At 40.5% G+C, this 24545-nt stretch overlaps 1 protein-coding gene across 4 annotated transcripts in view; it reads right to left on the bottom strand.

Annotated features, from left to right (window-relative positions):
- numb (NUMB endocytic adaptor protein) overlaps positions 1-23811 on the bottom strand; it is a 33903-nt gene extending 10092 nt beyond the window's left edge. For 2 of the 4 annotated variants that reach the window (XM_077560029.1, XM_077560028.1), the window contains exons 1-3: positions 23614-23810; positions 7387-7523; positions 1351-1425 (exon numbers count right to left, since the gene is read on the bottom strand). In XM_077560029.1, the coding sequence (XP_077416155.1) occupies positions 1351-1425; positions 7387-7512 (201 nt within the window). In that variant the 5' untranslated portion in view covers positions 7513-7523; positions 23614-23810. Of the gene's footprint in view, positions 1-1350; positions 1426-7386; positions 7524-23613 lie in introns of all 4 variants that reach the window. The other 2 variants (XM_077560027.1, XM_077560030.1) reach the window with 2 other exon arrangements.
- Between the last annotated feature and the right edge of the window lie 734 nt (positions 23812-24545).

Raw genomic sequence — 24545 nt, 5'->3', positions numbered from 1 at the left:
CCTCTTAATAACACACACATACACGCATGCATGCACATACACACACATGCGCGCACACAATACAAATGTCATGACTGTACTGTCCATCCACAAATGGGCTTCCGGGCCTCAGTTTGAGCCAGAGAAATGTCATTAGGTTGAGGGCAGAGAGACGGTCAGTGCCCGCCGGAGGATTGAAAGGCTCCATGTTGTCCGACGAAGCCAAAGCCATAAAAGACAGCGTGGCCTTGGGTTCCACGTGACCTCATCAAGCAGTCGTGTCTTGTGCATGCTCGCGGGGGATATTGTGTAGGAATCATACATCATCTGTGAGTATGTCGGATTTTTTTCGGTCCATCAGATGCGTTGTGAATGTGTGGACGTTCCATCTCTCTCGATCGTACACGCACACACAGGCTCCCTTCAGGCCACACGACCGTGTGTCTGTTTTCTGACTGATACGGACATTTATGTCCACCGCTGTCCTTTTAAAATACATTCGCAAAGCTTTAAAAGTTGCCAATGTTCTGCCTTTAGAGGCAATATCAGAGCGGTAACAGAGGCAGGACGATGCCTGTGTGCAAGGGAATTCTGCTAGAAAGAACTCTTTCATGCTAATCGGACATTTCTAGCTCAGAGTTGGCGGCACATCCCACCTTCACTTAGGTCTATTGCGGCAATATCGCACTTTCATTGAGTTCTGCGTGAAAGGTCAATAAATAGCAAGTCTCATGTCTTTAACTCTTTGACTGCCAAAAACGTTAAATAACGTTTAGTAAAATCCTATGGAGGAGTGCCAAAGACGTTAAAAGACGTTTTTTTTTTTTCAAAACAGAGGTGAAACTAACCATTTTCTATTGTTGATTACTGAAAAACAGAATAAGGTAGAAACAAACTTTTTTTCCTGATGAAAGATGAGAGTCCAATCTTTAATTTGGTAGTATGTGTGTTTCCATAGTCCAAACACATAATTTTCTGTGGACCTTGAAAGATCAGTCAAAAATGCTTAAATCGGCTGGCACCCACGGCATCCCTTTTCTGAAAACGTCTGGCAGTCAAAGAGTTAAGGTTCGACCGTGACGCCCTGATCCTCCTGAACGCTTGTTCCAATCACAGTGAGCAAGGCCCCCCAAAGCTGAGCTTTGGCCTTTACTCCTGGATGAGTTCACGACCGGGTCGGGGATCTCGACCGACACCAATCCCTCGCCCTTCCCCCACTACCGAACTTGGTAGAATTAATGCAGTGGACAGAGTGAGAGGGAGGAATGGGAATGTTGGAGCGGGAAACACCAGGAAAGAAAACCTGAAGCACGCAGACAAGATGGAGGAGGGGCTTCTTCTCGTGGGGGGGGGTTCCCGGGGAAAACCTACCGTCTTCAGCCGCTTGACCGCGTCCTCGCAGATGTGCATGCCCCGCGACTCTTCCACCTCCACGTGTCCCAAGTACTGCAGGAATAGACACACACATGCACACACACACACAAAGCAAAGTGAGTAATGGCGCGTAAAAGGCTTCCCCGGGCGTGCTGAGTGAAATTAAATAAAGCCGTGATAATAAAAGTGCACAATGAGGTTGGTTATTTTAGTGAGGCTTGTACGCCCCTGGCATGTTGGCACCACTGATTTATACACATAATTAAATACAATCGCAAGGTCGGTGGAAGTTCAGACAATCCCTCGCCATTTCTGGAGGACTGAGGGACAAAGCCGAATAGCTACATCATCTAGCGAGAGCGCATGAGAGAGTGCTTACGTGAAATATGAAAAAAAGTGAGGGCTTGTAATGAGAGCGTCTGAATTAAGCAGACTGGCATTAGCGCAATAAGCAAAGAACACGATGTCTTATCTTGTGTCCACTACCAAAGATATGATTAATCCTAATCCCAGATAGAAACACAATAGTCTCTTTCACGCAGCACTTGGGGAGTAGATGCATCATAGTGAGGACATTTCCATAGTGCATGTCAGAGGAAAATGTAACATTTCAAAGTAGAACGGCACTAGGCAGAACAACCCTAATCCATCATGACGTGCACTGTCTGTTTCACTCCAGTCGTAAAAGTTGCCGTAGCGCATGGCACATTTTTTTCACTGCGGCTCCATCTGCTTGATCTGTTGGGTCACTGGCCCACTTAGTCCCGATGCAAGCAGATTTTGACAACCAAAAGTGAAAATATATTCCTAGATAGACACATGTGAGAAAATTCTGAACCCCGTGTCACCCTTCTACAATGTTAATGGATTTTTTTATTCTTCAAAACTTCTGAACCACCAAACTACCGGTAACTAACCAACAACCTAAATGACTCAAATTGACAACCTACCAACTAACAAAAAAAGAGCCACCAAACCAACAACTTACCAAATGAACTTTGTAAATTACCAACTAAAAAACAAACAAACACTAAGCTAATTGTCAAAACAACAAATTCTAAACTTAACAACCAAATAACCTACTAACATAGTAACCAACAAAATAATCAACCAGCAACCTAAGAAACAGATTTTAAAAACTAACTTGCAAACGAACCTTCTTATCGAAATCTTATCTAACCACTTACTAACCAACTAGCTAATGTACAAATTAACTAACCAACCAAAAAACGACCTATCCAAAAAAATAAAAACATGTCATAACTGACAACAGACCAAAATAACCAACTAACATCTAACAAACTGACTTTAATATAGCCAGCAACAAATTTACCAAACACCAAACTAGCCAAACAAGGAACAACTAACAATGATACACTAACCAATCAACCGACAAGCCAGCTAAACAAACCTGACTGAGGAACCAAACCAAAACGAACCAAATGTCTTAGTTGTCTAAACCTTACTAACCAACCCACTAACATACAGATAACCTAACCCATTTTAGAGGCAATTACCAAACTGACTGACAAAGTGAAAATGAACCTACAAACGCAATGATGTCACCGGGCTGTTATGATTTTTTTCCTTTTTCCCCCTGTAGCGTTAGCATTCATGTCATCCACTAACAAGAAGGATGTGAAAACAAAATTCCACTTTTCAGGATGTGATTCATTAATTCATCCTTATCTAAATGGTGACCTGACTTTGCACTTTTGCACTATACATCTCCTCAAGACTGTTCCTGCCTCGTTTCCTCTGGCTGTGCTGCACCGCAGGCCCCGAGCGCCAAGAACGAGCCCTCCCCCCTCTGCCGGCCTTTCGGCAACATCCCATCTTGTGCGTGTGACTTGCGAACGCCAGAAGCCATTGTGCGGACCGAGAGGAAGTCCTTACCCTTTCCTCGTAGATACACGGCGAATGACGCCAACCCTCGCCAGACAACCCTGCCCTTTGGAGGGCCCGCGTTATTTCCAGAGCGTGACGCCACAGGCGTCGAGTCACCGTGTATTTCAATGCTTACAATGCGCACGAGAGCACATTACGGATGCTACTGGAAGCACAGACGCTGTTGCAAAGAGACACGGATGCCGGTCTGGCATGTCAGCCTGTTGGACTTGTGGCAGACGTTACACTCAAAAAGGTTCTCTCATGGGCCAACACGCTCACATTGAACACATGCATGAATTGCTTGAAAGTACAAACGAAGTACAAAACAAAGTACAAATGAACCAACAAAACAACTGCTAATAAACTAAATAACGACCATGCATATGCACTGACGACTAACCGACGATATTGAGCTGAATATATTGAACTATCAAGCTGACCTACTACCAAACACAACAAATCAATGAATTATCTAAAAAGAGCTAATTAACTCACCAAAAGCCAACAAAATCAACCAACAAATGCAGTCTGGGCCACACAGGTCCCAAGAGTGACAATTCAATTTCCCCATATTCCCAATATCGGGCTATGACATGGGGTGGCACGACGTATGAAAACATCAAAGTCAATGCGCTTTCCAAGCCTTGAAAAGTCGGTAAGTATTACATTATGTTTTAGCATTTTCAAGAACGTTAAGCAGTCATAGGAAGCCTGATAAAAACAACACAAATGTGGACAGTGTCCAGTATCGGTTCCACTTGGCAGTTATCCCAGGGCGGGCAGTTTTCCAGTTTATATGCAGTTTGGTTGTATGAAATCATCCAGATTGGATTCATATTTGGCCTGACGAAGGCCAGTTGATTTGACCAGATAAGAGATTAAAATTAATTAATTTTGAAAGAAAAATGAAAACAGGACACAACCCGTACATACAGACGCTCCCCTATTTACGAACATTCGAGTTACGAACAACGGTACATTTCTGCGCGTACAGTATGTCGAAAAATGTTCGGAAAGAAATGCTGTAAGTTCGATTTTGTATTGCGCGTAGTGCTTCTTTCCGCCGCTAATACCGACGATTGGCGCTGTGAGAGCTCATTGGAGGCTGAGCAACGTGGCGAGGAGGAGGAGGAAGAAAACGCCGGTCCCCATGAAGCAGGAAATAACTTTTCAAGCCGATTCCAGCGACGACGAAGAATCTCTCATGATATAAAATCCTCCTCTTCCTCCTCCTCCATCATCATCTCCTTAAGCATCGAGTACATCTTCCAAAAGTAAGTTAAACTTCATTTTATTTATCTTATTACGTACATGTACATACTGTGTGTGTCTCGCTCTCTCTCTCTAACATACGTAGTACAGTACAGTACTGTACGTATTCTCTCCATTTTATTAATTTTTTTTCAGTACAAACCAATGCAGGTTACTTGTACAAGCCTTAAACATACTTATATAAACCTTCAATATACTTATATAGGCTTTAAACATAAATTATAATACAAAATATAGCACTGAAGCAACTTGCGAACAAATTCACCTTACGAACGATCGTCCGGAACGTAACTCGTTCGTAAGGTGGGGAGCGTCTGTAATGACATTTTCTTGGTTGACTATCCACCCCAAAAAAGCGCTAGAACAATATAACCAATCAACAACTTAAGAAAATATCTAACCACAAAGTTAATCGGCTATCAAATATACAAATACAAAACTCCCGCGTCACCCTCTAATGTCAAATACATGTCGGAGCGATCCCTCACGTTGGTCTTTTTTTCTTCTTTTTTTTTCTCAGCTCATGATGTTTTTCATCAACTCCATATGTTGAAGTGCTCTCTAGTTACCTTAATTTTCCAGTACAGGTGATTTAAAACTGGACATTAAATCATAAGTCGTGATAATGATATTTTTTTTAATAGCACAGCATGTGGCAAAATGGCTGCTCCCTGAGATATACGTACCACATTTTGAGAAGAAATCAAATTAAAAGACGAACAAACCAAATCCACCAAACTCCCTAGTGGGCAACCAACAAACTCATAATAAAAGTGTTGTCGTTACGTGCTCACTTCCCTTTTCTGATCCTATCCTGCAACTGTAGTGGGATTAATAAACTCTGCGAGTGCGCTAACCTGCGATTCCCACCGCATCCCTCTTCATCGTTTGGCAACGCATTTGAATGAAACCACTATTTCTAAATGGCCTCGAACGGTGAGTAAGATATCTATGAAATGTCAGCGTGACTCTGACGCACGAACTGCGGCTCATTGAAACACAGCAGACCGTACGCTGCGCTCCCACTTGAACCGCAAGCAGCCAAGATCAGCCCTCGTCCCTCCCTCCCTTCTCCCCGCCGAGCGGGCAACCCTCGGTGCGGCAGTCGCGAGATAATTCCACTGCAACTATTCCGATCCCACACACCGATCCGCTCTCTGGAGGCACCTAGGAGGCGCGTGAGGGGGCCGGGGGGGGGGGGGGGGGGGAGTAGCATGCTAGGTTGCAGGGGAACAACGAGGCGGCAGTAGGAAAAAAAGAAGAAGAAGAAAAGTGTCAAAGTGTGACGGCAAAAGCACAAGACGCAAAACGGAGCGTGATAATTTTAGGTTAAGCACATTTTTTTCAATTGTCCTCAGAGGATGTTTACATTTGCACCACTTTCAGATGTGTTGATTTCTGTTAGTTGTGGTCATTGTGTGTGGGGGGGGCAGTTATACCCACAGCACATTGTCCCAATGTGCTATGTAAAAAAAATTGGTACATTTGAACAAATATTTTTATTTTTCTGTTTGCTGTCTATCTTTACTATTTTTACTTTTATATAAATATTTGAATTTTTTTGCCATTTTATTTTATTTATTTGAAATTGCATATACAGTATATGTACATAATATATGCATGACTATAGTATTATTTTTGCTTGATTTTTAATTTTCTATTTATCTTTTTATCATTATAATTTTGTGTGTATTAACACAATTATGTAAAAAAACTTATAACACCACACAAGATCATCATACAACATGGTGAGACTGTGCACTGCATACAATTTGGCTGATTGGAAATTTTACATTTTTATTCAACCTGCTCACTTCCATATTGTGTGTCACGTGATTTATAATCTGTTTTGTTATTCTTGCCGTTCCGGTTTTCATTTCTATAGCGATGAGAGGAAGCGAGTTGTTGCGCTTTTGTTTGCATAAGACAACTTTTGTTGCCAAAATAGTCTACTCTCGCCACCCACGCCCGTCCGTTCGTTCGTTCGTTCACCTGCAGTAACTACGAGACTAATGAGTGCTTGTGGTAGGGGGAAAAAATTGATTAAATACTTTTTTTTAATGAAGGGTTTTACATATTATGTTATATTGCCATGCGCAAAAGGGGTCGTCAAGAATAAATTAAATATAATGTCCAAAAGAATAAAATAAGAAACTACAATTAAAATTGAAAAAAAAAATTTGTCTGAATTTTATATTAAATCTTATATTGCCATGTCAACAAGGGGACATTACCACCAATAAATAAATAAATAAATAAAATATAAATTGCTAATGCTGTAAATCTTTATATTTTATATATAGTATTATATATTTAATATCATATCCGCAACAAGGTTCATTCAAGGAAAGAAGTCAAGTTTCCTTGAAAAATACATACAATTAAAATACAATGTAAAAATAAATACAATAATAATACAAATAAAATAAAATAAAAAATAATAACATTCAAATAAAATTATTCTTGCCGCAAATGGCCGGCCGGACCAAAGAAAACAACGTTATTGGGTTTGTATTTTTTTTGCAAAATACCAACCAAGCACCAAAATAGAGGTGACATCCTCATCCACTGACTGAGGCAACAACAACAACAACAACAAATGCATGGCCAGAGACAACCCCATGGCATCCCTTTGACCGTTACTATAAAAAAATTAAAAAAAAATTAAAAGTAAAAACAAGAGCAGGACAATCACATTATTGTTGTGCACTTCGACAACACAATCTTATAGCTAGACTGCAAACTTTGTGAATGCTTGCGATTAATCCCACGTTATGTCCCAGAGTCACAAAGTGTCGTTCGTGCACGGACGAAGTGTTTATGCCACAATAAGGTTGGCGCTGCAGGAATTTGTATGCGAGCGAGTGTCACCTTGACCGCAAAGCTGCATTTCCCACTGCGGACCGCCTCCTCATCCGTCTGCCACTGGTGCGGCCGGCTGGACTCGGGCACGTAGATGTCCTTCTTCCGCCGGAAGCTCTGCCGTAGCTTGTTCATCGCGGAGCTCCCTGCAGGAGGTCAGAGCGGGCGCAACGTTAGTGGGGTGAATAATATGAAATTGTACGGTGAGCAAAGAAATGAGTCTGCTTGGACGTTGATATTTTTTTTTTACTTCAATATCGTGATTACCATTTAATATGCAATTATTCTTTTTCAATATAGTTTTAAACAAGCACGTGCAAGAAATTAATTTAGCTGTATGAAAATAAAATATCACATTTATTACACACAAATGTTTGAGTCTAATTTATTCATCTACTTCAATTGGTGGCGTTCACTTCCAAACACTGTTTAGTGAGTGTTCACTAACGTCACAAATTTCTGCCCAAAAAAAAACAGTAAATCCTAACTTAGATTACAGCAATAACGGAAACAAATCTGTGGCATTATCACTTCAACTTTTCATGTTCCATGAAACAATGATTATGTAAACATGTGGACCACACTTCTTTAGCACTGAACTTTTTAGAGTACACACTACATAAATACATGAATAAAATATGCATGTGTATATATAAAAAAAAATAAAAAATACTGATTGACCAAAATGAAGCCGAGTCTTTTTTTTCTTCTTCTAGCCGTCGGTGGGTGAAAAAACAAAGTAACTGTGAAGCTGAGAGTTGAAAGAAAATCAACCAGAGTGTGGAGTTAAACGACGACAACATGCTTGCAAAAAAGCATGATGTACACATTTTGAGAAGCGTTTGTGCCGGTATGACATAGGACAGTCATGTGACGCACTATTGCGTCATTTATGACCCCTGATCAATCGATAAAGGCCAAGTCAAACTTTAGACTTACTGAATGAGTGGCCTGCGTGATCAATAATCGCTTCTCACGGTTAATGATCAAACGTGAGCATTGACGTGGGACTTGAGTGTTATTCTCGTGCAACATACAAACAGTGATTCCCAGCCTCTCATCAGTTGGACTGCCGGAAATGATCCAATTTCCTCTAATTGGTCGGAAATTAATCATTTACTACATATAATGGATCTTTGTTCATCTATCTATGCCAGCGACATTTGCCTGAGTATCGTTACATTATCTGTCTACATGTGTTGCAACACACTTGGGCCACATAAAATTGAACATGGCGGAACTTGTAGAGCCCAGTACTTTTTAGGTGGTTCTTGGTACGAACGTTTGAGAATCACTGCACTACGCGATTGTCTTTGACTTTTCAGGGAGATTAGTCGGCACCAAAGAGACCCAATTAAAAAGCCGCTGATCCAAACCAGAAGTGAGAGGTGCGGCCATCTTTGAAGGACCGGCTCACGTCTGGCTCAGCGACTCGTAACCGGAGGAGCAGAAGTCAGTGAGCCGTAGCATTCCGGCGTCTTGCGGCCACGAACATTTTCAGCGGATGGGGGATCTGGTGGGATTAAGAGATCTTTTAATCCAGGAGATCTGACTGACTGTCTGCACACACACACACACACACACACGCACGCCTAGTAGTAAACTACACACACCCAACGGGCGTCTTTGTATCATAAAACCCGTTCTACGAGAACGGGGCTGTGGTCGTCGGGGGTTGGAGAGCGCTTGAGGTGAGACGCTCGCTCTTATCTGCCCTGGCCAGATTGGAGCTCTGCACAATGGAGCATTCGGCCCTGACACGCAAACACATCAAACATTTGACTCAGGGCGGGGCTAATGCGACCAAGGGTTGAGAGCTAACGGGATCTTTCAAGAGCCTCAACATGGTCGCTATTTACTAGTCACTAATTTTCCAATATTTTACTTTTATTCCCCCTCCCGACTCTTTTCAATGTTAGTTGCTTATCTGAGGAACCTCGCTGTTTGCGAGCCAGCCCGGTCCCGATCCATATCCACCACTCTACAACTATAAAAACTGGCTACTTTTAAAAACTGCAGCGAGTTAATCAGCGAAGTGGCTAGCGGCTACGACAATCAGCTAGCAGGCTCCAATGCTTGGTCTCTCGAAACAAAAAGTTCTCCCATGCATTTTTCATGGTTGATTATCTCATGTTGAGAACTCTCACAACATTCCCAAAACAACATTTTGATTAAATTTCTTATTTCTACCAAATACATAAACAACTTCTTTTTTTTTTTTTAACAGAAAGGAATATCTGTCAAAAGTCCTCGCCGTATGCTCTACTTTCAACAGCGAGCGTCTGTCTACAAAACACAAGCACCGACTCCTCCCTCCCACAGACACACACATTATTAGGAATGCACCGATATCAATCCCAGTATCAGCATTGGCACCAATTGATACCGATACAGTCTCATACTCAGACTCATTAAAATATTACGCTAATGTGCTAATCTACCATACCATCCGATCATCCCTGAGGGAGAAGTGTAGAGTAGAGCTGAACAATTTACCATTTTTGGATCGAAATCGTGATTTCAGACAACGCAATTTTGTGATCATTAACACATTCACTCCCAGCCATTTTCACTGAAGCAATCCCCTTCACTCCCGGCTATTTTACTAGGATTTTTGCAAGGCCCACAGAATATTGTGTTCTATTTCTACCAAAACAACCTACCAAAAGAAAGATTAGAGTCTCTTCTTTCATCAGGAAAAATGTATATTTCTATCCATTTCACATCAATTAGCATTAGAATGTAGCTAAGTTTCATCATTATTTACAAATCTGTTGAAAACACTGGGGAAAATAGCTTGTTGTAACATGACCCTGGTTGATCTCTTTTGCTCTGCTGCCACCTGCTGGCCGTTTTTGTAGCAACTACTATTTCTTCAACTGTTCTCTGCTCCAGCATAATTATTATTTTCTTAAATGTATAAATACGTCTTTGGGACTCTTTTTTTAATTAGATTTTTTTAATAATTGTTTTTAAATAGAACGTATTTATACATTTTTTCCGAGCAAATGAGCTAGTTTGTTTGTTTTTTACGCTCTTATCCCTCCAAGCCCATCAGTCAGAAGCGCATGCTAGTCATGGCCATGCTATGCTAACCAACCAGCTCCAAGCTGGTCAAAAAAACAACAACAACAACAACAACAAAAACGTTGCGTAAATGTCACACATCCTCCCCCAAGTTCCCACTTTCCTGGCTGCTCACAAATGCTAGCTGCTAAGCTAACTTGCCCTGCATGATGTCTATGGAGCAGACAGGCGAGCGGCGCAGTGCGGATCCTCTCCTCGAAGTAACGTGGTGGCAAATTATCTACACTTCTAACAAGAAGCACTATCACCAAAAGGTGGACGAGGAGTCGCTAAGCATGCAACGACGAGCAACTAATGGAGAAACTAGCGCTGATCACTAAAGTGAAATGAGTCAGGAAAGACCAGAACAAGTCAGAGAAGTCTGGCAAGAACTCTAGCTATGAACAACACATGCGGTTTAAACTATTATTATAGGCAATTCCAACAATCGATCATTTTCACTATTTGCATCACAGGTTGGTCCCTAACCCCAACGAATACCCAGGGTTCACGACAGGGCTTTCGAAAGGCGAGCTATTGGAAGTCAAGTCATGCGGCGGCGGCAAGAGCACATTTTACAGTCCAGTGTTTACAAACAAGACGCTCACATGTCGTCTTGCACCTCCCTCGTAACGCGTTTATTCAGGTCACATCATATTAGCGCTCGGCCCGGCGCAGTGTTGCTGACAAGCTGCCAACACGCGGAGCTTGTTTGTACGCGGCCGGAGTTATATATACACTACACGGCGACACTTCCCTGGTGGCGTCATAGTGCTTAGAAGTACATGTGCTAGCGACAGGATGACGGCGCGCACCGTGCGCTCTTCCTTCCTGTGCAAAAGATGAAGATTCACAGCAAGGCCAAAAAACAGATTCAGCCGCAGGGGTGGCGGGGGAGGGGGGGGGGTAGTTGGGTTTGGCAGGTGGATCGGAATGAATCATGTGAGGCCCTTTGGCCGTCAGCCATGTAGCGAGAGGACCTGTTTAGTCACACCTGGTGGGGTGAAGAAAAAAAAAAAAGAAGGGAGATAAGGCGTGATTGAAGGTTTCGGCGAAGGCTTATTTTTTTTTTCTATTTTTTTGGGCCTTTTGTTTACACCACAGGTGTCAAATGAAAAGCCGGGATGAAGATCCTGCATAGCACAATCGTTTTACAGTATAAAAGGTGTGCTGCTGCTTTTTTTTTTTTTTTTTTTACCGCATAACAGCATTCATTTTCACAACAAATCCTTTTAACAAAGTGGACAATATTTGTATACTAAAATATTTGCTTGCCACTATTTTCCATCAATTTGTTGCTAAAAAAAAAAAAAAAAAAAAAAAAAAACAACCACACAAGACCTAATAGAAGAACTTAAGAAAATAAGGGAGAAAAAAAAAAGGGATATTTCTCTGCGTTGAATAGATAGTGGCAAGTGGGCCGGGATGACATTTCCGATTCTAGATGCAACACTATTTGAATAATCTCTCCAGGAATGGAAGGCTGATTAATCCTTGCGTAAGAATGCCGGGGATGAGTGCGGCGCTTGGCTTATGAGCAGAGAGATGGATCGAGATCAGGAGGTTACAGTCCCTGTTTGCCATGTTTGCAGGCTGACTTGTTTATTTTTGCAGCCAATAAAGGCCACGTGACCACAGACGATCCATATATTGACATTAGTCCTCTCGTCGACCGATGTTGTTGTTGTGACTTTATTAGCTCTATTTTCTGCACGGCGCGCATAAGTTAATTACTGTTTCACGCAGTGTGACACTCGAGGCGAGGGTCCAGTGGGTATTAGGACAACTGCTGACACAGTCTGGGAAAAAAAAAAGAAAAAAAAAAGCAAATACAGTATAACTAAGGAATGCAGCATCTTGAACGGCCACTGTAACTGTCAGCTAAAATAAACCTTGCATCATGTGGTTTTTGTCATGTTCCAGCAATAAAAAAATACCCTCATTGTCATTGTTGCACCTTGGAATTTGATGACTTCAAAATTTGTGTAGACCAAAGCTGATCCAGGTCAAATTTGATCCGTGTCTATACAAAAATGACTTTAGATTTGCCGCAAGTGTGCCAAATCAAGGTAATTGGTGTTAATCTTGAAAACACAAATTTACAACTTATCCAATATAAAATTATTCATAGAACATACATTACTCAATATATGATGAAGAAAATGGGACTCTCAGACTCCGACATTTGTCTCCAATGTTTACAAAACACTACAGACACTTATGTTCATGCTTTATGGTTATGTACTCCGGTTATGTATTTCTGGACTAAAGTCTTAGAAAAACTTTCCGCTATTTTGGACTGTAGGATACCTTTATCTCCAAACTTGTGTTTGCTAGGTGACCTAACAACAACTGACTTACCACATAAACAATTTCAATCTACACTTGTAGCCCTTACTATCGCTAAAAAAACAATTCTTGTTAACTGGAAAAATAAACAAACTCTGAATATCGACCAATGGTCTAACCTCCTCATAAATCACATTTTAATGGAAAAAATATCTGCCTCAAATAAAAACCAAATATCAAAATTTATAGAAACATGGTCTACGTATATAGAATTTTTGAAGCTAATTCTGGTTACTTAATTCTGTCTGTTAGCGAGAGCCACTACATCGTGATAACTTACATTGATGTTTCTGCATTTGGCAATTTATTATTATATTATATTATTAGTATGGGATTTTTTTTTTGGGCTTTAGGTGAACTGATGAATACACACACGCTCGCACGCACACACACACATACAAAAAAAATGTATATATATATATATATATATATATATATTTAAAAAAAATTAAAAATTTGTTTATTTTATTTTTTTAAAAAGGAGAGCAATAATGATGTCAAATCGAATGAACAATACTGAGCTCTCCTTAAAAAATAAAAAAATAAAATAAAATCTTGAAAACGTGAAACTGTACATACCACAAACATGAATTATTATTTTTTTATTGGAAAGTAGTAAAACATTCAAAAAGGACCTTGAAAAGGTTCGAGAACGGTCTGCTGTCCGTCCCCCCCCCCACCCCCGAATTATGCACATTTTCTCGTAGCAACGGGCACGTGTTTAAGCCTTTGAAGCATCCTACGAATCTTGAAAGAGTCCAAGTCACGTATGTATTTTTAGGAGACGGCGTCCACGGGGGAGTTTGAAGCAGTCCTGAGAAATGACTGTTTGCACACGTCCCTTTAAAGACCCACAGGTGCATGTTTGTAAATGTAATGTCATCCATTTTACCAGGTGAAGGGAAAATAACCATGGTTTGATATGTCCTCATGTAACCTCTTATATAAGGATATGTTGTTGTCCTGAACTGTTGTACGAATCCAGGTGCCCAACAATTTGTGAATAAAGGGCGGAATCAACCTGGGAACTCTTCCTTGTTTATACTATAGTCCTCCCTGCTTCGGAAACATGTTTTCGAGGGTGCCTGGGAGAGGGGCTTGGCCAGTCCGGTTTCTCACGCTCACAACTTTTTGTTAACGAATAAAAGACGGAGCGACACACGGTGTGGGTAGAGTCAGCTGTGGGATACGTACGATCGCCCAGCCGTTTTGCAGCTCGTTCTACCCGGACCGTCGGCTCGCCGGTCTAGTGTCAAGGTAAGCGCTGATGATGATCATATTATGCTGCTTAGCGTTGAAGTATGTTGATTGCGGGGAATAAAAGGCACATTTGTTCTAGCACAGTATATCAGTGTCTTTGTATTCATTGTTACCGCCGATCACTCACGATCCTGTATAAAAATATAAAAGTGAAGTGGCTTGACTAGATTCAAACTAGAAAAAACTCCATTGCATTTCAAAAGATTTAGGAAAAAACATTCAAGAATGATATTTCAGGATTATATATTTTTTATTCCTGTCAAATGTCAAAACAAACCCAAACAGCATGTAAGGTATAAAGTACATGAAGTACTCTTTGTCATTCAACTCCTACTGGCAATTTAGGTAGTATCAGGGGCGTAACAGATCAATGGGACAGATAGGCGGGATGCAGGGTATTGCGCAATAGGTGTGAAGTTTTGGCCTGACAATCGCATTTCCTGTCCCGCCCCATCTTTGTTTAAAGCCCCTGTTGCTGTCATACCGCTGGAACCGATGTCGTCACGCAACTCGTGTAGGTGTGTAAAAAATACACAGTTATGCTACCGTTGCCAGTAAGTAAATGATTAATGGGGTCTTCTGTTAAGGTGACAATTTTTCAGGGTCCCCGTGTTAAAATGTGATCATTTAGGGAAAAGAAGTTGAGATCTAGACATTCAGTGAGGTTCAATTCAAATGTCGAGGACGGGTGTGGGCGTGGCCACCACATCATCATCATCATCAACCCCGCCCCCGAGGCCGTGACGCACTGACTCGGCCAACTCGGCCAACGCTTCTGGCCTTGTTTTGAAAGCCAGACAGAGATTCAAGGTGATGTCTTCAAAATTGATGTTTACGGGTGACGCAAATGATCCGCCTCAAGGTAGAGTGGTACCTTGACTTACAAGTACTCCAACTCAAGTTACAAGCAATCACTTGGTCGATCGAAAACCAGTTTTTATTATGTTTATTTTACAATACAGTCAAGTGCTATTTTTCTTTATTTATTTTTTTAAATGTATTTATTTATTTTTATTTTTTTCTGGAGAAAATTTTCTTTATTAAGAATATGAACGCCATTACAATGTATTTCAATGGAGAAAAGCGTTTTGATTTGGGGTAAATTGAGTTATGAGCTTAATGACAGAACAATTGATTCTTTGTTCTCGGGTAGAGTGAGATAAGGCCTTAAAATAAGATTTCAATTTATTCTCAAAAATTAATTTTGTCATTGATTCCCCCCTCACTTATGGAAAAGGCAAATGAGAAAGATTTTGTTTTATGTTTTCCCCATTCTGAGATTTGCTCAATTTCTGTGTCAGCTGCTAAAAAAATCAATCTCTAAAAAAAAATCCTGATAAATCATGTCTAATTGATCAATATAAGCAATTAACCGTCCAGCACTACTTTGTTCACTAAAAGCTATTCAAGCTCAGCTCCGGCTGGCAACCTTGAATACAGCCCCCATTTTTATTACTCCTGAAATCTACTTTGCTTCTAAAAAAGACAAAGCACCAGTGCTTCTCAAGGCCTTCGGCCAAAAACTCTCTCTTGGTCAATTAAAACTTTGAGTGAAAGCAACACACCGGCTACGCTCCGTTAGCGTAGCATTGACCCAGAGGAAGCGGAGCCACCATTACATATTGACCAGGCCGGCGTGGCAAAGTGCGGTTAATACGTGATCTATTAAACCCACACAAGCGTGAGCGCATTTTAATGGAATATCCCGGAACAAACGCTGATGCGAGACAAGGGTTTACAAGCCGGGTTAGCTCACTGGCAATAAAACGTCAAAGTAACTCATGATGCTGATAGCTGACACGTTCTGCTCGTGAATTGGTGAGCAGGAGCCAGACTGACGCAATATTGGTTTGGGATTTTGGTTCAAATTCCATGTGCAACTAGCGCTGTCATTATTGAATATTTTTAGAATCGATTAAAATATAGATTATTTAATCGATTAATCGGCTTCATTTTAATTTTGCACTAAAGTGTATTCATTTTCCCCTCTGATTATTGCTTATTAACCAGTGATTGCCGTTTTATTTCGTACTTCATATTCGTTTAGTAATTAGTGCTGTCACTATCGAATAATTTTAGAATCAATTCATCTATCGATTAATCGGCTTCATTTTAACTTTGCACTAAAGTGTATTACAAAAGCATTTACCCCCCCCTGATTATTGTTTATTAACGAGTGATTGGTGTTTTAGTTCGTACTTCATATTCGTTTAATAATTAGTGCTGTCACTATCGAATAATTTTAGAATCAATTCATCTATCGATTAATCGGCTTCATTTTAACTTTGCACTAAAGTGTATTACAAAAGCATTCCCCCCCCCCTGATTATTGTTTATTAACGAGTGATTGGTGTTTTAGTTCATACTTCATATTCGTTTAGTAATTAGTGCTGTCACTATCAAATAATTTTAAAATTGATTATTCAATCGATTAATCAACTAATCAGCCTCATTTTCATTTTGCACTTAAGTGTATTACAAAAGCATTTTTCACCTGATTATTGTTTATTAATCAGTGATTGGTGTTTATTTCGTACTTTGTATAGTGATTTAAAAAAAAAAAAAAGCAGGATTGATGTTGTACTATGTTACCGGTTCATACATCGTTTTCCAAAGTAAAAACAGATGTATGCAAACATCTTATTTTGATTAAACACGGCAGATAATCAAGTCTTCTTTCATCAAGGACTACAAAAATCAGTGAACAATTACTGTTGATATGGTAAAATCAGAGGATTTGGACCATTTTAAATTAAAAAAGGGCTACAAACGATTACTCGATGATTGAAATAATTGTCGATTAATTTGATAATCGATTCATTTTGACAGCTCTAGAACCAACACTCAACTTATAGACAAGCAAAACGGTGAAAGACTGCCTTACTCTGCTGTTTCAGTTCTGATAAAGCCATTTTTTGCAGGATTTCTGTATGGAAGAGTCTATGGAGAGATTGTCAAAGTCAGACGTGACTAGGCGGAAAACAAGGCCTGTGTGTGTGTGTGTGTGTGTATGTGTGTGTGTGTGAGTGTAGCATTATCTGTCTAAGCAGCAGGGAGTGATGAGAGGATGGTAGAACAGGAAATTCACGCTGAGCGAACATACTTGCCATCTTATACCGTCATCCTGACCTGGCCAAGACCCATGAATACACACATTTGACCATCACCGCACAATTTTCTTTTTTAAGAATACAACAAAACAGAAACATCAAGACGTGGAAAATGGCGGTGGGGGGGGGTTTAAGTGTGGTACGGAATGCAGCTGTTGTGCCGCTCATGTATGTCAGGAATGCCGTTCACGTACTTGAGCTCTGCTCTCATCCCACCCGGGCTATTTGTCAAGAGGCGGACGTCTGTGGAATTTAAATACTCCAGCAGATTTACGCCAGGCCGCCAAGCGCTACCTGGCCGAGCGACGTTTGTTGTAAAAAAAAAAAAAAAGTGACCTCAAAGAGAAAGCATACGTAGAGTATTTCTCTGAGCGGCGCTCTCTAAAAGCATCTTTACAAGTGCCTTGCCTTCAAAATCAACTAGCCACAAACCATCTGATATATTGCAAATCAACCAGAGGAATGGGACTCGGTATGATGGTTCACAGAGATGGAAAATAAGTCCATAAATTAATATAAAAACCAAAAATTCAATGATTGAAAAATAATATAAAATGAAGGCCCGAAGTCCAATATTTGGCAGAATAAAATCCTGAAAACCGACTAATCTGTGGACTAATTAAACTACCCGCCCTGTCAGGTTTTTCTTTCCCCATTAGTGGCATCGGCAGCCTCCATGATATTAAATTAAGACCTTAATTGGCCCAAGCCTGATACATGGTATTGGTACTCACCTATACTTAATATTTGTTGAACTTCACAACAGAGAGAAAATCTGAACATTTTGGGGGGATGCAAATATTTGAACACCATTATCTTTGTCTTATATTGTAATGTGATCATGTGTAAAAAAAAAATAAAAAATAAAATAAATAAAGACAATAAATAAACTGGAAAAAAATCCCCCAAAAAATATTAGCACATTTTAAAGGAGCTAATAAAATATCTGTTGATTAAATCAGCTGGTTAACTCATTTGCTCACAAAAACGTAAATGCAACGTTCTATTTTAAATATTACCATGTTTTTTATGCTAGAGCACACAGAAGGCACTGAACTGAAGAGATTGCGCGAACAAATGGTAGTAGAGTATAAGAGATCAACCAGGGCCATGTTGTAAAAAGGCTTTCCCCCCCAGTGTTTTAAACAGATTTGTGAATAATGAAGAAACTTATGAAGAAAACTATATTCTAATACTAATTACTGCAAAACAGAAACCGATAGAAATATACTTTTTTCTGATGAAAGAAGAGACTTATCTTTTTTTTTTGGTAGGTTCCATGCTTTTATAGCAATAGAACAAAATATTCTGTGGGCCTTGTAAAAGCAGTCAAACTCCAGTAAAACAGCCAGGAGCAAAGGGGGTTGGCTTCAGTGAAACTGGGAGCGAATGAGTTAATTGGTCGGACCATTAAAAAAAAAAAAAATGTTTTGGGATCAGAATTGTTTAGTGGCAAAATTATTAATATATGCATGCAATTATAAAACGTGTTCTTTGGCAGAGCAGTCAATCAATTGCGTTTTTTTTTGTTTTTTTTTATCTCCCAGTGCATCACTGCAGACTGATCATTTGGACTTTTTGTTGGATTTCCCAAAACTCTCAAAGTGGAAGCAACATGGAGAAATTACACTGAGAACAAAGCTGAGCACAACTCTAGCTTATCTTTCCTCATCAACATAATAAAATCTTTTAAAAAAAAAAAAAGGCCAACGTGTGAGGATCGGACAGTTTGGAAAACTACCAGGGCGGCACAATCTGCCAGGGCACCTTTGATCCACCGCGGCGCGGACTGGCCGGCCAATTAATGAGGAATAATGGCGGCCCCCCGGGGACCCGGTGAGGAGCAGGCGCTGAGGGCAGCAACGGGTCGGAGACCGGCAGGCACCGAGCCGGTCATCGACACGCCTCGCCGAGCAAAAAGCTGCCGATGCCCCTTTGCTGAAATGTGGCACGAAGGCGGCCAATTGGACAGTGGGCACAGCGGGGCCATTGTTCGACACTCTCACGGGCCAGACGGGCCTCTTCTCTGTTCTGCTGGAATGCAAAGTACCTGCTGGTGAACATCTTCCACACGGGCCTGGCTTGTAACGCTGGTCGATTCATCCATTTTATCGATTCGATTTCGAGTGAGACCCCGTTTACTGCGATGGATACGTTCCAGACGCGCCAACAATTTGTCATAGAGAAATGTTAATTACTTTTGGATTTTTCCCCCAAAAATTCAGTAGAGTCTTCATTTTGTTTTGACTTATTTTTCAAATTAAGTCACTTAAAATTAGTTTTTAAGAGGGTTTGTTTGTTTTGCTTTGCTTTAGGTTTTATTAGTATTAACGTTAGCTTTATTTTTTTTTTTTACTCATTTGCTTCCCCCCCAAACTTTTTTTTTTTACTATTGCCATGGTCCCAAAGACATATTTATATGTTTTTTATGCTAAAGCATACAGAAACAGAAGGCTTTGATGTAGTCCCTGAACTGCAGAGAACGCTTGAGGCAATGTTATCACAAAGACGGCCAGCAGGTGGCAGCAGAGTATAAGAGATCAACCAGGGCTATGTTGCAAAAACTCTTTTCCCCGCTGTTTTAAACAGATTTGTGAATAATGATGAAACTCAGCTACGTTCGAATGCTAATTGATGCTAAATGGAAACAGATAGAAATATACTATAAAAAAAGACTCTAATCTTTCTTTTGGTAGATTCCATGTTTTTATAGCAATAAAACACAATAATTTGTGGGCCTTGCAAAATCAGTCGAAATCCAGTAAAACAGCCGGGAACAAAGGGGGTCGCTTTCGTGAAAATGGCGGTGAGTGAATGAGTTAAGGTATGGAGCATTTGTTGAGTGCAAGGTAAAAAAAAAAATAATTTATTAAAAAGGTCACCATAAGTATTGTGTAATAAAGTACACTAAAATTCCCAAATGACCTTCCTTCCTTTGTACGGTTGTAAAGTAAGAAGTTGAACAAAGTAAATCAAATAAAATACGTTAAAATCAACCCCAAAAGCTCCTGCATAAAATTAATTAACAAAGAAAACTTTTACTATAAATAGTTATATTTAGTTTTATAAATTCAAACTCTAGTTTCAGTTCTTTTTTAACACTCGTTTTATTTTATTTCATTAGAAAAAGTGCCATATAAATCAAATGCATTATTATTATTATTATTATTATGTTTGTCCAATTTTAGCTTTAGTTGTTTAATTCATTTTGATTAACCTTCATCCGATCGTGTCAGTAAAAGCTACATCATTCATGACCGGGTTCCCGGGGAACAAGTGTCCCGGTAACACAAACCCTTGTAGGGGGGAAAAAAAACACACAGAAGGGAAAAAAAACAGCCATTAAGCCACTAATTGAACAGCAATTTGCCTAACGAACACGGCGTGCCCGAGAATGAATAAAGAATGGGGGGGGGGGTGGCTCAGGTATCACTCTATGTCGGGTTTGCCCAGGGGACAAAAAGGAGAGACGCCTCAGCCTCCTTCTGCACACACGCACAAACACACACGTACACACAAGCCTCACAGATTTAACAGGCGGCGACATAAGAGGCGCTCAAAGCCCCTTGGACCCAATTAGGAGCTAAAGATAAAAGTCCCAAATGGGCGCACTCATAAAAAGATGCACCCTCTCTTCTGTTGATTCGCTTTCTTGAAACGAGTCCGGCCAAACAAAACGAGAATAGCCCACACACACACACACACACACGAGTTTTGCGTTCAAGTTAGAATCCGACTGTTCTGACATAACGTGGTCCACGTTTGGAGTCGGACCTGCTTGATGAACTTGTATCGAAAGCACATCAGAAAGAAGAGAAGTCTTCCTCGCGACCTATTCTGAGCCGGTCAGGAGCGCGGCCAACAGAGTTTTACAATCGAGATGACCCTGATTGGATGCCGCCGGACCAAAATAGGCTGCGTTCAGCTGCAGTTTCAATGTGCTTGTGTTTGTGTGCAACAGATGAAATCCTGTGGAAATTCAACATGCCGGCCATGGTGACCAGAATGACCACGGGAGGCTCAACTGCAACAACAACAACAACAGAAATAAACAATAACGCAAACCTAAAGCAGTAACCGCTACAATTAGTTGGCCTGGTGTCAACACACCTCTAATGTAACATATTTAATTGTTGACACGTATCCAATTTTTATCCACATTTTGAAGAGGCCCGATTCTGATCTGAGGATATCAGGAGGTATTTTTTTTCTCTCTTTACGTTGCCATGACAGATCCAAACTGCGCCACTTGAGAGGCCCCCCCAAAGTGTCCCCATTCATCTTCATTCTTACTGTTTAATACATCGTCCTTAACACAAGAGTGCGTGTGTGAAACTCACTTATCAAAAAATGCAAGCATTTATACAGAAAAGTCATCAAATGTGAGCGTGCAAGACTGAAATGAATAATGGCAAACCTCTGGAGGAGGTTGTCGCCCTGCATCCTACTATTGTCTGCACGACTTTTGTCGCCACGTGATTCATTCGTCTGACTTTCTGAGGCAATAGACATCGAAAATGGGACTCGAGTCTAAATCGGGCCAGGAATAAATCTATTACAAGTCTCTTTCACTCAAGAGATCCTAGAAAAATTGCCTGGCATTTATCAGTCTTTGACTTATAACACATAAGCCAGTGGAGGCGGGATTTTGCTGCAATGTATGTGTGAGTTTTTCATTAAGGTTGTAGTATTGAGTTTTAAAATAGATTATTTCATTTTATTACCCCCTCTTACCAACTAATCGAGGAATCGGTTACTCTAACTTTGTGTGAGTGTGGCTTTGAAAGTTGGAACTTGACCTACAGTAGTAGTGAGTGGGGGGTGATGAATCGATATTGCAATATATTGTTGTGCTCTCTGTTGCAATAAATATATTGATACACTAACGACAGTATCGATATTTTATGACGGCACACCAGCGCAAAGCACATAATGTATTTATTTATTTTTCAGACATGTCAATGAAGCTGGAAGCATACTCAACGTAACACGCCGCCTACACCAGCCTGACTTCCTTTTTCGACGGGTTGGTTTACATATGGAAGTTTTTATTGAAATGACATATTTTCCACCAACATTATCACAATGCCATCCCAAAAGTATATTTAATTGCTAATTGTTAATTTTGGATGCCAAGACACCGCTAGTTAATTACGTCGTCATTGTATGATACGCCGCAAGTCTTCCGACGTTAGTGGCTAGCAGCTAGCGTTAGCATTAGTGTGTGGCTGGTACGGTGGCCCTGAAGTGCAAAAAAGGGTCTGGCAACAGTAATGAGTGACACAGGTAGGTTGCTTTCGTTACTTTTTCTATATCCTTCCTGGATATTGCCGTCAATGGCAGTGAATGAGTTAAGTTAGCTGTTGTGAGCTCAAACTATATTTCAATTTTATACATTTGTAACCAATGTATTTTTTTTTTTAAATATCGATATTTAAAGTTTGAGAGTCAATCTTAGTGGTATCAGAGGCATTGCTATTTCGAACATTGTTGAACCCCACACCACTTTGTGCTAAAATTGTGAACGTATCGGTGATCCATTTATTTAAAGTCGCTAAAATCCTAATCATGTAGTTAATATTGACAGATAAAGATTTGTAGGGGATTGGAGTGTACATTCATCACAAATTTATTTTTTACTATTCACGTTAGAGTATCGTCCCTTAACCCATGCGAATAAAAACAGTACGCTAGCTGTATCTTGCTGCTATCAGTAAGTAAGTAAAAAAAAAAAAAAGTGAGCCCCCCCTGATTGCTTCAGGGTTGCGCAGCGAGTTTATCAACCTGTGTTGCATCATGTCACGGGCAGCATTCAACATGTGCTACCAACCAGTGAGCCTCTCCCTTTATGCAGCTTTCGTTCACTCATTCATGTGACGCTGGCTCACTATCAACCACATAAATAGATATCGTATTTAGAAACCTCACCATCCACACACAGCAGTGGCATTTTTGACACGCACATGCGCATACGCGCGAGCACACTAAATTTAACCACACACAAGCATATTTATATACATATTATACACACATACAGGCACTCGCATGCATTAACACACAAAGTTTACATACACACTAACATTAGCAGTACTTGTACGCGCGGTAGTAATGACGTCACGCAACCCGGAAATCAGGTGATAAGTGAAGCGTTTATGCCCCATTAAAAACTCACCTCATCCAGGTAGATGACTTGAGGTAATTGCACGGCACTTACAGTAGCACCCCTCTTCTTTGATCGTTTAAACGAACTCCTTAGACATTTTACAAAGCAAAAGCAGCTGGACATGTGTCGACCGAGCGCGAGTCTGTCATATGGACGTGTTTTATAGCGTTTAATGGAGGTTCCGAGTGGAGCTAATGTAGCCACATCGGAAAACATAAGCTTAGCTCGACTTGCTAGCGAGCTAATTGAAGAGGCAAGTGAGAGCGAGAGCATATAAATGCACCTTACCTGTGACCACCAGGCCGAGCCAGACGGTATGCCGTCACGTATTCCGCCCCCTCCCCGCCGCGGAGCCGCGCGCGTCGGCCCCCTCCGAGGAAAATAATTCAAATTCCACAGAAAGAGCTGCGAAACACTCAAGCAGTCCAATCGCTTCGGCCACCGCCGCTGAATGGCTGCGAGCGAGCGACTCAACCAAACTTCCGTCCTAGTGACGGACCGCCCCTTCACCTTCTCATTGGTCGACGGCGGAGGTTTGCGGGGTGATGGACAGGTGAGGGGGCAAACCTGGAGCAGATATTGGTGTTCCTCTAAAAACAGCACACGCACGTGAATGGAAAGTTATAACGCCCCCTGGTGTATTTGACGCGCAACTCCATCGCCGCATGGCGCAGTCATGGCAAGAGACCAAAGTTCACTGACAGGAACCACCTGATTTATCAGAACCAATCAGCGATGAGGGATAATGACTATGGGGGAGGGGGGGATTATTTTGTGTTTCTTTTTTTAAAATTATCTTTCTTTTAAATTCCATTACGTATTTTTGTATGTGTTCATCTTACACATTTTAGGTATACTGTATAGAAAATCTACAAATGTAAATAAAAATGTATATGAAAGATAAATGTATGAAATAAATATGTAACATACTGGAATATTATTGCATTATTTTAAAGTGATCGTTCTTCTCATATTCATTATGTGGTTACTGTTATTTTTATTATTATATCTTGATTTTTACAATTTTGAAAGTGTTAAAAGTCAATAATCATTCATAATGAAACATTTTTTATTTGGAAAAATAACTAAACTCTGTCAGAATGGAATATAGTAGAAAATGTCATATACTGGTCAAGGACACCGTTATCTGAATAAAATAAATACTTAAAAAAATAACTTGGAAATAAGTGAAATTGAATGAGTGTCACAGAAAAGGGAAA

The sequence above is a fragment of the Vanacampus margaritifer genome, chromosome 1 (genome assembly GCF_051991255.1).
Source record: "Vanacampus margaritifer isolate UIUO_Vmar chromosome 1, RoL_Vmar_1.0, whole genome shotgun sequence".
Classification (NCBI taxonomy): domain Eukaryota; kingdom Metazoa; phylum Chordata; class Actinopteri; order Syngnathiformes; family Syngnathidae; genus Vanacampus; species Vanacampus margaritifer.
This window is presented reverse-complemented; position numbering and strand designations above follow the sequence as displayed.